Genomic DNA, 15,811 nt, shown 5'->3' on the forward strand with positions numbered 1-15,811 from the left:
TGTAAGGAGACACAAAAAACCCCGAGTAGCCAAAGCAGTCTTGAGGGAAAACAACGGAGCTGGAGGAATCAAACTCCCTGACTTCAGACTATACTACAAAGCTACAGTAATCAAGACAATACGGTACTGGCACAAAAACAGAAACATAGATCAATGGAACAAGATAGAAAGCCCAGAGATAAACCCACGTACCTATGGCCATCTAATCTATGACAAAGGAGGCAAAGATATACAATGGAGAAAAGACAGTCTCTTCAATAAGTGGTGCCGGGAAAACTGGACAGCTACATGTAAAAGAATGAAATTAGAACACTCCCTAACACCACACACAAAAATAAACTCAAAATGGATTCGAGACCGAAATGTAAGACCGGACACTATAAACCTCTTAGAGGAAAACATAGGAAGAACACTCTTTGACATAAATCACAGCAAGATCTTTTTTGATCCACCTCCTAGAGTAATGGAAATAAAAACAAAAATAAACAAATGGGACCTAATGAAACTTCAAAGCTTTTGCACAGCAAAGGAAACCATAAACAAGACGAAAAGACAACCCTCGGAATGGAAGAAAATATTTGCAAACGAATCAACGGACAAAGGATTAATCTCCAAAATATATAAACAGCTCATTCAGCTCAATATTAAAGAAACAAACACCCCAATCCAAAAATGGGCAGAAGACCTAAATAGACATTTCTCCAAAGAAGACATACAGATGGCCCAGAAGCACATGAAAAGCTGCTCAACATAACTATTAGAGAAATGCAAACCAAAACTACAATGAGGTATCACCTCACACCAGTTAGAATGGGCATCATCAGAAAATCTACAAACAACAAATGCTGGAGAGGGTGTGGAGAAAAGGGAACCCTCTTGCACTGTTGGTGGGAATGTAAATTGATACAGTCACTATGGAGAACAGTATGGAGGTTCCTTAAAAAATTAAAAATAGAATTACCATATGATCCAGCAATCCCACTACTGGGCATATACCCAGAGAAAACCGTAATTCAAAAAGACACATGCCCCCCAATGTTCATTGCAGCACTGTTTACAATAGGCAGGTCATGGAAGCAAACTAAATGCCCATCGACAGACGAATGGATAAAGAAGTTGTGGTACATATATACAATGGAATTACTCAGCCATAAAAAGGAACAAAACTGAGTCATTTGTTGAGATGTGGATGGATCTAGAGACTGTCATACAGAGTGAAGTGAGTCAGAAAGAGAAAAACAAATATCGTATATTAACGCATGTATGTGGAACCTAGAAAAATGGTACAGATGAACTGGTTTGCAGGGCAGAAGTTGAGACACAGATGTAGAGAACAAACATATGGACACCAAGGGGGGGAAACCACGGTGGAGTGGGGAGTGGTGGTATAATGAATTGGGAGATTGGGATTGACATGTATACACTGATGTGTATAAAATTGATGACTAATAAGAACCTGCAGTATAAAAAAACAAACAAAAAAACAACTAATACTAACTTTCTTTGGGTTATTTGTATGGAAATATGTTAATATAAATGTTTCAGACATTACATGAAATTTCTAAAAATCTTATATGTTCTGGTATAATGTTATAAGTCATAATTCTAGTTATTACTTTAAAATGTATATCTCAGAAATAACTAAACTTCCTTGTCAGTTGCATTATGATGAACTTTCATCAAATCTTTAACTGTGGTCATTTTTAAGTCTTTTGTCATTTACAGACAGTTCTGGGTGTACGCTGATGCTTTTGCAAAAATGTTCCTATAAAAGGGTTTCATCTTCAAGGAATTCATGGAAAAGACTCTGACAAGTACAGGTTTCTGGTAACTGACCATACTGCTGAACTGAATGAATAAGCATTTTCAAAACTCTAATGGAAAACTGATGAATTCATAAAAGTGGTAACAAAAGATGAAGATGAAAAAAAAAATTAATTACACGGGACTGAGTGAACTGATGAGGATGATTATAATTTTTGTGACTTTCTGTTTGGAAAAAAAAAAAATCCCACAAGGACTCAGAGGCAAAGAATATACAAATCAATTTTCACTGCAAAGTAAAGGAGCTGTTACAGTGGAGGATTACTGGACTGAATGTCAATATTATGACATAGTATGAGTTTGTTTTGTGTTTGGTAATTGCAATCATTGTTGCTTTTGGTGTGGTCATCCATTTACAATGCTTGGTGTCAGTTTATCTCTTGTAAAAATAAAATACAGTGTGTGTAAAAAAAACAAAAAAACAAGAGAATAAAGGACCCAATTCTCTTTACATGCACTGATATGCTCAATAGTATAGTATATATTTTTATTTGTAGATACACTGATTTGATGTTATTAGTAGACAAGTAGCCTGATTAATAAAGCTAATTTAATTTGGAATCTACAGATCCCAAAACGTGTTTGAATAACTGTTATTATTGCAGCCAAAACCCAAATTCTGGACAAAGAAAAGTATCAATGAATCTAATCTAGGTGGCATCTCTCAGCTTATGAAAGATCCTTTCTGGAGTTTCCTCATACCCCATGTCAAAATCCTACTCATTCAGGCTCTAGCTCTACTTCCAGAATGGTAGTGTGACACCTACTTTCTGCTGATAACTACCAATTTGGGGTGGGGGAAGCGGAAAGGGACATGGGATGACAACTAGCTGAGGAGTCTGATGGATAAATAAAATAGGTAGATTGTGGAGAGAAGGTAAAACTTGGGAGAGACCTGCTTGAATATCCTGTTTTGCTGTAGCTTTGCCCCAAGGTCAGGTAGTAGATGCGGAGTATGAGCAGCTAAAGTTGTCTTTCTGTCAGGAGGAACTAGGGAAAAGAGCCCAGGTAAACACAACCAGCTACTAAAGAGAGAAAGGAATCCCACAGGGGATAAAGTCAAAAGAGATCCCCTAAAACTGTATACGAAACACCACAAAAGTCTCAGGCTGACCCCTGAACCATGCATATGCAGATTAGAATAAGGCAGAAGCTTAAAGAATCAAATTGAAATTGGAACCACTGCCCACAGACGGTGAGAGAGAACTTACAGTTTGAGTCTAACGTGGTTAACTGCCAGCTAAAATAAAAATACCAATATTCTACAGAAGAGTATAACAGAACCCAGAGTCTCTATAACATTCATAATGTCTAGGATACAATCCAAAATTACCTGATATGTAAGTAATAGAAAAATGAAACCCATTCTCAAGAGAAAAGATAATCTACAGAAGCCCACCACAAGAAGACTAAGATGTTGGAACTATGAGAAAAGGACTTTAAAGTAGCTATTATAATTATGCTCAGTGAGATAAAGGAGAAAAAATCTGAATAAAAAAACATAATAATAGAAATATCAGTGGAGAAATACAAAAAATATAAAAAGAACAAAATCAAAATTTACCAATGAAAAATATAATATCTGAATTTTAAAAGGCAATGGATGGACTTAATATCAGAATGGAGATTAAAGAGGAAAGAATCAGTGAACTCAAAGGCAGATCAACAGAAATAATCCAATCTAAAAAACAAAAAGGAAAAAGACTGATTCTTTTTAAAAAAGAAAGAAAGAAAAAAAAAGCCTCAGAAAGCTATGAGATAATCTCAAAAGGCCTAACATGTATATATGAGTTCCAGAAGGACAGAAAAGAGAGAAAACAGCAGGAAAAACTATGGAAGAAATGATGACTGAACACTTTGGAAGTTTACTGAAAGACAAATTTACAGATCCAAGAAGCTCAGTAAACCTCCAACAGGATAAATTAAAAGAAAAATCACACTTGGATATATCATAACTGAACTGTTGAAAAATAAAGGTAGAAAGCAGGCAGAGAATAATGACATATCACATAAAGAAAAAACATTGATTGGAAAATGACTGAATTTCTCATAAAAATAATGGAGATCATTAGACAGTGAATATCGTTGAAATACTGAAAGAAAAAAAAATTTCAATCTAGGCTGTATATCTAACAAAAATATTATTTAGGAAGGCACATTTTCAGAAAAGGAAAACTAAGAGAATTCGTTGCCAGGAGATCTACAACATAAGAAAGTTCATTAGGCTAAAGGGAAATTATAGCAGAGGGAAACTTGGACCTTGAGGAATGAAAGCACCAGAAATGGTAAACATCTAGGTAAATTTAAAAGACCATTGTTTTCTCTTAGGTTTTAAAAATCATGTATCTTTATTTAAGGCAAAACTTATAACACTGTCTTCTAAGATCATCAGTATACACAGATGTAATACTATGGGGAATGGTGAGGAAAGGGACAAAGGAGACTTATATTATTGGAAGATCTCTACATTTTATATGTACAATTTTAACTCTGAATAGACTGCAGAAGGTTAGGAATATATACTGAAATCCCAATATATAAATAGAAAAAGAGGTACAGCTAAAAAGCCAGTAGATAAGAATACAAAAATATATCCAAATAATCTGAAAGGCAAGAAAGGTGGAAAAAAGGAACTAAAAATACAGAGTGTTACCAGAAAAACTGGGTTCGCCTCTTGGTGGGTGTAGAGCTAAAAGACACAATCAAGGCAAAGAGTGGGAGAAGGAAGGATTTATTACTTGCAGCAAGTAAGGGGAACACTGGGGATCTTTCCCAAAGCAGTGTCTCTGCCAACAGCAAAACTGAAGCAAGTTTTAAGCTAAGGGTACATGCACATTCATGAAGGGGATGGGGGGTGGGGCCAGAGAGTCCAACCTTTACTTGACTGAAGTCACGAGGGTCAGAAAAGGTCAACATCATCCTCCCTTAGGTTCCAGTTGATCTGGTACTTGAGCGCCTGCCAGAGGGGTTTAAATTCTGCAAAAACAGCCCAAGAAAGCACTCGGGCTAGCCTTTGAAACAGAACTGGGAATGTTACAACTGATTTATTATCTTTGCTATTGTCACTTCTCATGACTGGTAACAGTTTGTTCTTTTGTTCCCTTAAAGTAATTATTACTGAGACCTGTTCAAGAGCAAGCATTATGGCCAGGCTTAGACCACAAAATGGCTTAGGCCAAAAATGGCTTTTCTTATGTCAAGAAAGCCATGTCTGGTTCTCTTTCTCTGGGGACCCCCTACCTGCTTATGAGAAATCAAACAGAAAACAGTATCATTAATTACATTAATAACAATATCGATAATTCTGTTAGGTAGCTAGTCAGACAGGAGGGGGTCCCGCCCCACCCTGGATGGTTTGTCTTTCCCTCCTCCACCTGGACACTGGTGATCGGAGCACACCCACAGTCCTCCCTCTTGTGGTCAAGGACCACCACTAGGTTTCCAGCCATATCAGGACCAAGCAAGATGAAACCACCAACACAGGTTGGCGCAGGCACACCAAGACCTAAAAGGTGACTCAAGGTAACATAGGGTTCATTATGCTGTATAGGTAATAAATTAGCATTACGGGGATGCACTGTGGGTTTCACTTGGGTGCTTATGAGTAAGCACCCGCGCACTAGGAGAAAAGTGATATAACCTAAAGCTGTCAGTCAAATGATGCAAGACACAGGGAGGAAACACCACTCTAAAAAACCCAACCCTACCCCATCATGAGGCTGCTTCTGGTTTCCAGACAGCCCGCTTTCATCCTTTCTCAGGAGTGTACTTTCGCTCTATTTAACAACACTCTTGCTACTTAAAACTGTTCTATGCCTTCTTGACTGAATTCTTTCCCTCAAGAAGGGCAAGAACTGAGGAAATCACCCGTTCCGCCGGTGACAACTGCATTAATGTTGATGGTCTAAACACTCCAATAAAAAGGCAGAGATTGTCCAAAAGATGTTAAAAAAAGCAAGACTAAGCTAAATGCAGCCTACGAGAGTCACAACTTCAAATGAGACTACTAACAGAGCTTCAAAATATATGAAGCAAAAACTGACAATTAAGAATCAGTAAAGAAAAAGAACACTGGAATAAATTAGTAAATGCCTTGATCTAATTGATATTAGAGAACACTATATTGAACAACTGTAGAACACATATTCTTTTCAAGTGCACACAGACATTCACCAAGATACAGCACATGCTGAGTCCCAGAACAAGTCTCAATAAATATGTAAAGACTGAAATGAAAAACAAATTATATTATATAACAGTAAGATACCTAGGAAAACCCAATATTTGGAATATTTGGAAAAAGTAATTCATGGGTCAGAGAAGACTCAAAAGAGAATTTTTTTAATATTTTGAATTAAATGGTAATGAAAATGCAACATACCAAAATGTGTGAGATGCAGTTAAAGCAGTGCTTAGAGATAAACCTACAGCTTTAAATTCTTATATTACAAAAGAGGAAAGGTCTCAAAACAATTATTTAAGCTGGAAACTGAAGAAGCTAGAAATATTAATAAGAAAAACTGGTAACTAGAAAGAAGTAAATGATAAAAGATAAAAGTAGAAATAAAACAGAAAACCAACAACAGAAAAAAATTTTTAAAGACAAAACCTGGTTCTTTGAAAAGACTAACAAAATCAACAAACCTTTAGCTATACCAAATGAAGAAAAAAAGAGAAAACAAATCATCAATATCAAGAATGAAAGAGAATTTATTACTACAGATTCTATAAATATTAGTAGAAAATATTATGATCCACTTTACACCAATAAATTCAACAACTTAGATGAAAGGGACAAATTTCTTAAGAATATAATTTACCAAAACTGGAATAAAAAGAGAAAATTTGAACAGTCCCATAACAAATAAATATCAAAAACCTTCCCACATAAAAACTTCAGGTCCAGATGGTTTCACTGATGAATTTTCTCAAACATTCAAGGAAGATATACCAACCTACAGAAACTTTTTCAGAAAAGAGAAGGAAAATGGCCCAACCAATTTTATGAGACGAGTACAACCCTAACATCAAAACCTGACAGATACTACTGCAGATGAAAAATATCACCTGCCATATCAGTAAACAATGTATGTTGAGGCCATCAAGCCATCAGCCACCCTCAAATGTGCACCTTGAGGTGAATCTGGAGACAAACAGGACACTAGCCCGAGACAGTTAACGTGCACATCAAAGGAATGATTTCAATGAGCCCAGACTCTTGCATCTTCCCATATACAGAAAGGCACTAAATTCATTAACTTGAGATGTCAAGTTTTCTTTAATTAACAGTAATCTTTTGATGTTCCAACTACCTGGTTTTTGTTGCAAAAACTATATATCCTGGCTCCTCCTTTACCTCCTCAGAGCAGTCCCTCTAAGCTATCTGAGAAGCTGCCTCCAGGGCTTAAGCCCTCATCAAGTCCATCAAATAAAATATAATTCTCAACTTTAACGTTGTGCACTTTTTTTTCAGCCGACATTACAAAGAAAGAAAATTATAAATCCATGTCCCTCATGAACATAGATGCAAAAACACTTAAGATATTAACAAAATGAATCCAGCAATATATTAAAGGAATAATATAGTGTGACTCAGTAAGGGTTTATCCAAGGAATACAAGGTTTAACATTACAAATGCAATCAATGTTATTCAACATGCAAACAGAATAAAGAAAAGCCATATAACCACTTCGATGGTGCAGAAAAAGCAGTTAACGGATTCTACACCCATTCATGATAAAAACTCTCACCAAACTGGGCTTAGTATCTAAGCATCTGACATCTACAAAAGCCCTGTAGCTTATGTCACATTTAGTGGTGAAAGACTGAACAGTTTCTTCCTAAGAATGGAAATAAGGCTGGGGGCCCACTTCCACCACTTCTAGTCAACACTGTACTAGAGATTCTGGTCACTGCAATAAGGTTCTAGGAAGGGACAGGGGAGGAGAAAGGAAAGGCACAGGAAGAGTGTCTATTTGCAGATGACATACTTGTTTATATAGAAAATTCCAAGGCATCTTTAAAAAATACTAGAACTAACAAGATTGTAGAATACAACGTTAATATACAAAAATTAATTACATTTTTATTACTAGTAGCAAGCAACTGGATTTTAAAATATATAGCATCCAAATCCAAAATATTCAGGATTAAATCTAACTGGAAACATCCAAGTCCTCTACACTGAAAACTAAAAAACATTCCTGAGAGAAATTAAAGACATAATGAATAGAAAGATACAACACTTCCATGGCTTGAAATAATATTGTTAAGATGTCAATTCTCCCCAGATCAGGTTGCCTGGGGATAAGAATGGAGGGAGGCACAAGTTACAAAGGGGCATGAGGAAACTTTTGGGTATGACAGAAGTGCTCATAGTGTCAACTACTAATAACTTCACATGTCAAAAATCCTCAAACTGTAAACTTTAAACATTCAATTAATTGTACATAAACTATCTCTCAATAGTACTGTAAAAAACAGAGAACTAAATCTTATCCATTGATCAAAATAACCCCTTATGAAACACTTTCTGGTCTACAACTCTGTAGCATTTCTCCTGCTTTAAAAAGAAATTCTATTTCTACATATCTCCTGGAGGCAACATGTAGTGCCTCCCACCTAATGTATACTCAGTATGTTTGCCCAATTGAAATAAATGTTTTTTTCTGTTCTAAGAATAAGTATGTAGACTGCATTCCTTCCTCTGCTCACTTACACCTTTAACTGAACCCTCCCTCATTCAGACTCAGCCTCAGAGAAGGAAGGCACACAGTGGGGGATCACTTAAACAACAAAACCATTCTATGTAACAATGTGGGATCTTAGTTCCCTGACCAGGGATGAACTGTGCCCCCCTGCAGTGGAAGCACTGAGTCTTAACCACTGGACCCAGGGAAGTCCCCCATCATTTGCTATTTCCCATGCCAAAAACTTACACTTCTGTATCAAATTCTAAGTCTCACTCCTCTTCCTATAGGCCTTCCCAGGGCAGCATTATCTATTGATATTTTGAGTCACTTTAGTTACCACTGTTTGATCTAACATGTTGATTAATTACTTAGTAATTTGCTCTGTTATTTATAATAATATTTATGACAATTATATATATCTGAAGATTAAATGTGGGGAAGTCTCTTAAAATCAAGGACCATTAACGAAAACCAGACAAAGACACTACAAAAAGAGAAAATTACAGGCCAATATCTCTGATGAATATAGATGCAAAAACACTCAACAAAATATTAGCAAACCAAATTCAACAACATATAAAAAGACACACAAAAAAGCATTTGACAAAATTCAAATCCACTCACGATAAAATCTCTCTTCAAAGCTGGTATAAAGGGAAAATATCTCAACATAAAAAGGTCATGCGTGACAAACTCAAAGCCAACATCGTACTCAATAGTGAAAAGCTGAAAGCCTTTCCTCTAAAATCAGGAACAAGAAAAGAATGCCCACTCTTGCCACTTCTATTACACACAGAACTGGAAGTCCTAGCCACAGCAAGCAGATAAGAAAAAGCAAACAAAAAAACCAAGGTACCCAAACTGGAAGGGAATAAGTAGAACTGTCACTACTTGCAGATAACATCATACTATACATAGAAAATCCTAACGTCTCCAGCAAAAAAACTATTAGAACTAATAAATGAATTCAATTGTAAGATACAAGATTAATATACAGAAATCTATTGCTTTTCTATACACTAATAATGAACTCTCAGAAAGAGAAAGCAAGAAAACAAACCCATTTAAAATTGCATCAAAAAGAATACAACATCTAGGAATACACTTAACCAAGGAAGTGAAATACCTATACTCCGAAAACTGTAAAACAGTGATGAAGGTTTGAAGATGATACAAAGAAATGGAAATATATCCTGTGTTCCTGGATTGGAAGAACTAATATTGGTAAAATGGTCATACTACAAAGCAATCTACAGACTTAATACAATTCTTATCAAATACCCATGACATTTTTCATAGAAGTAGAACAACTAATCCTAAAATTTATACGGAACCACAAAAGATCTTGAATTGCCAAAGCAATCTTGAGAAAAAAGAACAAAGCTCGAGAATCACACTCTCTGGCTTCAAACTATACGACAAAGCTACAGTGATCAGAACAGCATGGTACTGAGACAAAAACAGACACACAGATCAATGGAGCAGACCAGAGAGCCCAGAAATAAATCCATACACTTATGGTCAATTAATCTATAACAAAGGAGACAAGAATATACAATAGAGAAAAGAGTCTCTTCAATAAATGATGCTGGGAAGATGGACAGCTACATGTAAAAAGTATGAAATTAGAACATTTCCTCACATCATATACAAAAATAAACTCAAAATGGATTAAAGACCTAAATGTAAAACCAAAAACCATAAAACTCCTAGAAAAGACCATAGGCAAAACATTCTTTGACATAAATCATAGCAATATTATTTCGGATCTGTCTCCCAAGGCCAAAAATTTAAAAAATAAACAGGATCCATCAACAAAACGAAAAGACCACCTACTAAATGGGAGAAAAAAGTTGTAAATGATATGACCAATAAGGGGTTAATACCCCAAATATATAAACAAGCTCATACAACTCAACATCAAAAAAACAAACAACCCAATTAAAAAATGGGCAGAAGACCTGAATAGACACTTTTCTAAAGACATACAGATGGCCAACAGGCACATGAAAAAATGCTCAACATCACTAATCAGAGAAATACAAATCAAAACCACAATGAGATATCACTGCACACCTGTCAAAATAACTATCATCAAAAAGTCTACAAATAAATGTTGGCAAGGATGTGGGAAGAAAAGGAACCCTAGTACGCTGCTGGTGAGATTGTAAATTGGTGCAGTCACTATAGAAAACAGTACGGAGTTCCTCAAAAAACTAAAACAGAGAACTACCATATGATCCAGCAATTCCACTCCTGGGTATATATCTGAAGAAAACAAAAACACTAATTTGAAAAGATATATGCACCCCAATGTTCATAGCAGCATTATTTACAATAGTCAAGATATGGAAGCAAACTAAGTGTCCCTCAACAGATGAATGGATAAAGAAGTGGGAGATATATATATAAAATACTCCATTATACATACATACATATATATGCATACATGTATTACGTATAATGGAATATTACTCAGCCATAAAAAAGAATGCAGGACTTCCCTGGTGGTGCAGTGGTTAAGAATCCGCCTGCCAATGCAGGGGACACGGGTTCGAGCCCGGTCCGGGAAGACTGCACATGCTGCGGAGCAACTAAGCCCATGCGCCACAACTATTGAGCCTGAGCTCTAGAGCCCGCAAGCCACAACTACTGAGCCCACACGCCAAACTACTGAAGCCCGCGTGCCTAGAGCCAGTGCTCCGCAACAAACAGAAGCCACTGCAATGAGAAGCCGGTGCACCGCAACTAAGAGTAGCCCCCGCTCGCTGCAACTAGACAAAGCCCGCATGCAGCAACAAAGACCCAATGCAGCCAAAATAAATAAATTTTAAAAATAAATAAATTTATAAAAAATAATAATGATGATGAAATTTTGCCATTTGCAACAATGTGAATGAACCCAGAGGGTATTATGCTTAGTGAAAAAGGTCAAATATTCTATGTCATCACTTACATGTTGAATCAAAAGAATAAAACGAATGTATACAACAAAACAGAAATAGACTCACAGATACAGAAAAAAAGCTAGTGGTTACCAGAGAGGGGAGGGAAGTAGGGAGGGGGCAAGATAGGGGTATGGGATTAAGAGATAGAAACTACTATGTATAAAATAAATAAGCAACGAGGATATATTGTACAGCACAGGGGAATATAGCCATTACTTTGTAATAACTTTAAATGGAGTATAATCTATGAAAATATTAAATCATTATGTTATACACCTGAAACTAATATAATAGTGCACATCAACTATACTTCAATTTTAAAAAATTTTAAATAACATTGAAGAAAAAAATTAGTATTCAAATCCAAAAATAAATAACGGCCCATTATCTCACAATAAGATATGCATATATAAAAAGAAATCTGATTCAGTCTTGTGATCTTCAGCACAGCAAATACTAGTGGCAGTATAACGCAGTTGTAAACAGCATAGACTCTGAAGGCAGACTACCTGAGTTCATAATCCTGGCCTTGGTACTTATTGTCCTTTGTACCCTTGGATAACAACATCCGTGCCTATTGGTTTCATCATTTGGAGTTACTATAAAAATTACATGAGTTAATATACATAAAATTCTTTAAGAAAAAATCTAGCACATAAACTCAATTATCTATTATCATTATTATGCTGTTATCTTAGCTCAGGTTGCTATAACACAATACCATAAATTGGGTGGCTTATCAACAACAGAAATTTGTTTGTCACAGTTCTGGAGGCTGGAAGTTCAAGATCATGGTGCCAGCATGGTCAGGTTCTGGTAACAGCCTTCTTGCAGGTATCTTCATTGCTATCCTCACATGGTAGAAAACAGCTAGCCAGCTCTCTAGCTATTCTTATAAGGGCACTGATCCCATTCATTTATGAGAGCTTCACATGCCTGATCCAATTACCTACCAAAGGCCTCACCTCCAAATACCATCACACTGGGATGAGGGTTTCAACATAAGAATTTGGGGGGAACACAAACATTCAGTCCGCAGCAGCTGTTAAGACTTCTATCTTTTCCTTTGAAATAGCTGAGAATACTGAAGCTCAAAAAATCTAACAACTTGCCAGAAGTCACAGAAGAAGTAAATTGTAAAGCCAGAAGAAAAACACAGGACTCCTAGTCAAGGAGCCCGCTAATCTTCACCATGCTAAACTTTATCAATAATTCTTTTTAGGTCTTCAGGTCTACTTTATGATAAATAAAGAAAACATGGTAACAAGATGAAAGAAATCAGAAAAAGGAAAATGAAAGGCATTTACATATTCAAGGATTAAGAAAAGAAAGGAATACCACAACGGTCAAGAGAGAACAAGGGTTTATGTTCATGTAAATGGAGGGAACAGGAAGGCAGTCCAGACAACTGCATTAAGAATACTAGACTGGAGATAACCATCAGGCTTTAATTTTCATTTAAGACATAAAGATACTGTTACTTGCATTTTTAAAAATTGCTCCTCTTTACATTAAAAGCTCTTCTCTCTTCAAAAATGTGTGAAATACTTTGATGTTTCACATATAACTCTGATGCTTACACATGGACAAAGAAGTAACATTTCAAAAATTTAATAAGGAAATTTTAGGGACGTCAACATATTTACCATCTGCATTTTAAAATCCTCTGAAGTTTCAACTTACGGGTCATGTTTCGTTTTTGACAAAACTTTAAATGTTTAAAAATCGTACTCACTATTTGACCATCTTAGGCATTTCCTTAGACAACCCAATGGTTACTTAAATACAAACTCTGTCCTAATAAAAATACTACCCCCCCCAAAGCCTCTAAATGAAAAAATACAGACATATCAGTTTATCAGGACACAAAATTATGTTTTGTAAGAACAGTATCTTTCAGAGTGTTTGTTAAAACAATATCTGTCTCCCTGTTTAGACATACTCTGATTACAGCTGTTCTCTTTCTATAGGTTTCTCTCCTACAGTAGCAACCAACACACAGCTCAGGCCAAAATAAATATCAATATACTAACTGAAAGGCTCTGGTACTGGATATTTTATGGAACTATACTACAAAGGCAAATTGTTGAAGCTTTTACATGCTTTAAACTTAAAAGGTAAAAAGATAAACAGCAGGAAATAAATACAGAAAATATATGTCCAAAATGTACATTCAAGAACATACATAAAACAGAATTCTGTAATCAGAATTCTGTATTTCTATACAGACTTCCATTATAAAACTGACAATATGGTCTTCAGGAAAAAAAGGGGGCTCTCAGAAATAAAGAAGTATTGCTCTAAGAACTATGAAACAAAGCAACAGAATAAAAGTCAGGCTTAATATCCAAAAGGAATTCCCAGTTGTCAACCCAACTAAGAATTCAAATTTCCAAAAATAATTCAAGTTCCAGGAACTTCAGAAGAAGAGAGCAAATGGTAGAGAAGACCACAATTCCTCAGCCCTTCAAGATATACATCCTTGCTAATGCTCTGGGTTAAACAATGTGGATTCTTCTCCTCTTCCTTCAAAATCTGGCAATAAATGCTAAACATTTTATACTCCACTTTTTCACACAATTAAAGTCCATGTGCTCAATATGTTTTAAAAAGCAAAAGATGGAGGGGCAATAAGTGAGGTTCATTCCCTCTCAAATTTTTACATACATATCTCAGCCTTAAAACTCTATTACCAGAAGACTATGCCACGAATACTAGACTTTATCTTTTTAAATTTTGGTTTGTATAAAACCAAAAAGTGTTCTGACCTAAGAGTTCACTTCTAATTCTGCAGAGCTTAGTAATTGGAGTACTGAATTCCCTCTGCTGGCACCATAAATCTGCCTGACTAAATCCCGTTGCTGCTATACCTCATGGCTCACCCAATCCCAACTTAAACTCAGCTTGAGGTCCTTAGAGACTCTGTGTACAAAATAATTATTACATGGTTGGAAGCAGGAAAAAACATTTTGAGGATAATCAGGAAAATTCAATAATAATCAAAATGATTATCTTCAGTGAAAGGGAATGGTTCTGTTATATAAAACCAGTCCTCAGTGGTGTAGACACAGAGTAAAGAGTACCAAATTAAAACTCAAGAGACCTGGATTCTCCCTCAGTTAGACAACAGCTGTGCCCTAATTACAAAACAAACAAACAAAACCCCTTTTACTTAATTCCTAAAGTGCCCACCTCACTTAAGAGGTGTTGAGATCAAATAAGAAGTCTGAAAGTGCTTTGAAAAAAACAGAAAATGCTATCCAAATAAAATATTACCTTCATTACAGTTATACTTACTGTATTACTGGAAATGAACTTTTAAGATCTGTATTTCTGACATAATAACCCCATCACACTAAATTTGTGATAAAGAGCTTTTACCCGTTCTACAGATCGTGCTCTCTTCTTTGGCCGAGTAGGCAGCGCATCTTCCTTCGGATTGGTGTCTATTGCCCAATAGGACCCCTAAAGGTAAAGAAATAAATTATATTAACAGTATTTTACAGGAACTCTGTAACATTAAAATGGACTTTCACAATCCTCTGCTTCAAAAGCAAACATTCTGCAGTTATAACAATGGAAAAGTAGCATGAGAAGAAATACTAGTTTTGGATGGAGAAAAGTAAAGTTTATACAAGAAAAAAAAGTCCATTTATAACTATGTTATTAAAGAGAGAAAAAGTCACAAGCTGAAGAAGCCAAGTCCAAGAAATCTGCCACAGCCAAATTAAAAAGAGAAATGATCAACCGAACACATTTAAAACATATATATATATACTAATTCTTAATTGAACATATATGATAATTACAACAGCATATGACATTCAAGTCTAACAGAATTTTATTTTGTATGTAGTTTCTGCACCCTGGGACCTCACAAAACTAAACAGGTAAGGGAAACAATTTATAAAAACAACTTTCTTGACCACGTTTTATACAATAAGTGCAATGGTCTGTACATAAATCTTTTATTGCTTATTCTATCACAGTTAATTTTAACTATTTATCCTCTCTTACATTTTGATACAAGTTCTCAGACCACTCTTTCGAAAATACATACTGAGGACCTACTGTGTTCCAGGCACTCAGAAATTGTGACTCCCTTGAAAAATAACTTGAAAAGCATAGATCATATAGTTTGCACATATACAAATGAGACCAAAGCTCAGAAAAATGAAAGTGGTCTGTTCAACCAAGGATTTGAGAGTCAGGACCAGAATCAAGTTCCTTGCCTCTATCATTTCATTAATCTTCCTAGGCTGCTTTTACAGGCAATGTTTGACAACAAGGGGAAATACAGCTTTCATCTATCAATTTTCACACTTTGTGCCCAACATGAATTATCT

General features: G+C 35.7%; 1 protein-coding gene across 7 annotated transcripts in view; it reads right to left on the minus strand.

The window, feature by feature from the left end:
- The window catches only part of FOXJ3 (forkhead box J3), a 127,351-nt gene that overhangs the window by 38,850 nt on the left and 72,690 nt on the right, over positions 1 to 15,811 (minus strand). For all 7 annotated transcript variants that reach the window (XM_036850382.1, XM_036850417.1, XM_036850426.1 and 4 more), the window contains exon 5: positions 14,847 to 14,930. In XM_036850382.1, coding sequence (XP_036706277.1) covers positions 14,847 to 14,930 — 84 coding nt within the window. The remainder of the gene's footprint in view (positions 1 to 14,846; positions 14,931 to 15,811) is intronic.

This window comes from Balaenoptera musculus, chromosome 1 (genome assembly GCF_009873245.2).
Source record: "Balaenoptera musculus isolate JJ_BM4_2016_0621 chromosome 1, mBalMus1.pri.v3, whole genome shotgun sequence".
NCBI classification, from domain to species: domain Eukaryota; kingdom Metazoa; phylum Chordata; class Mammalia; order Artiodactyla; family Balaenopteridae; genus Balaenoptera; species Balaenoptera musculus.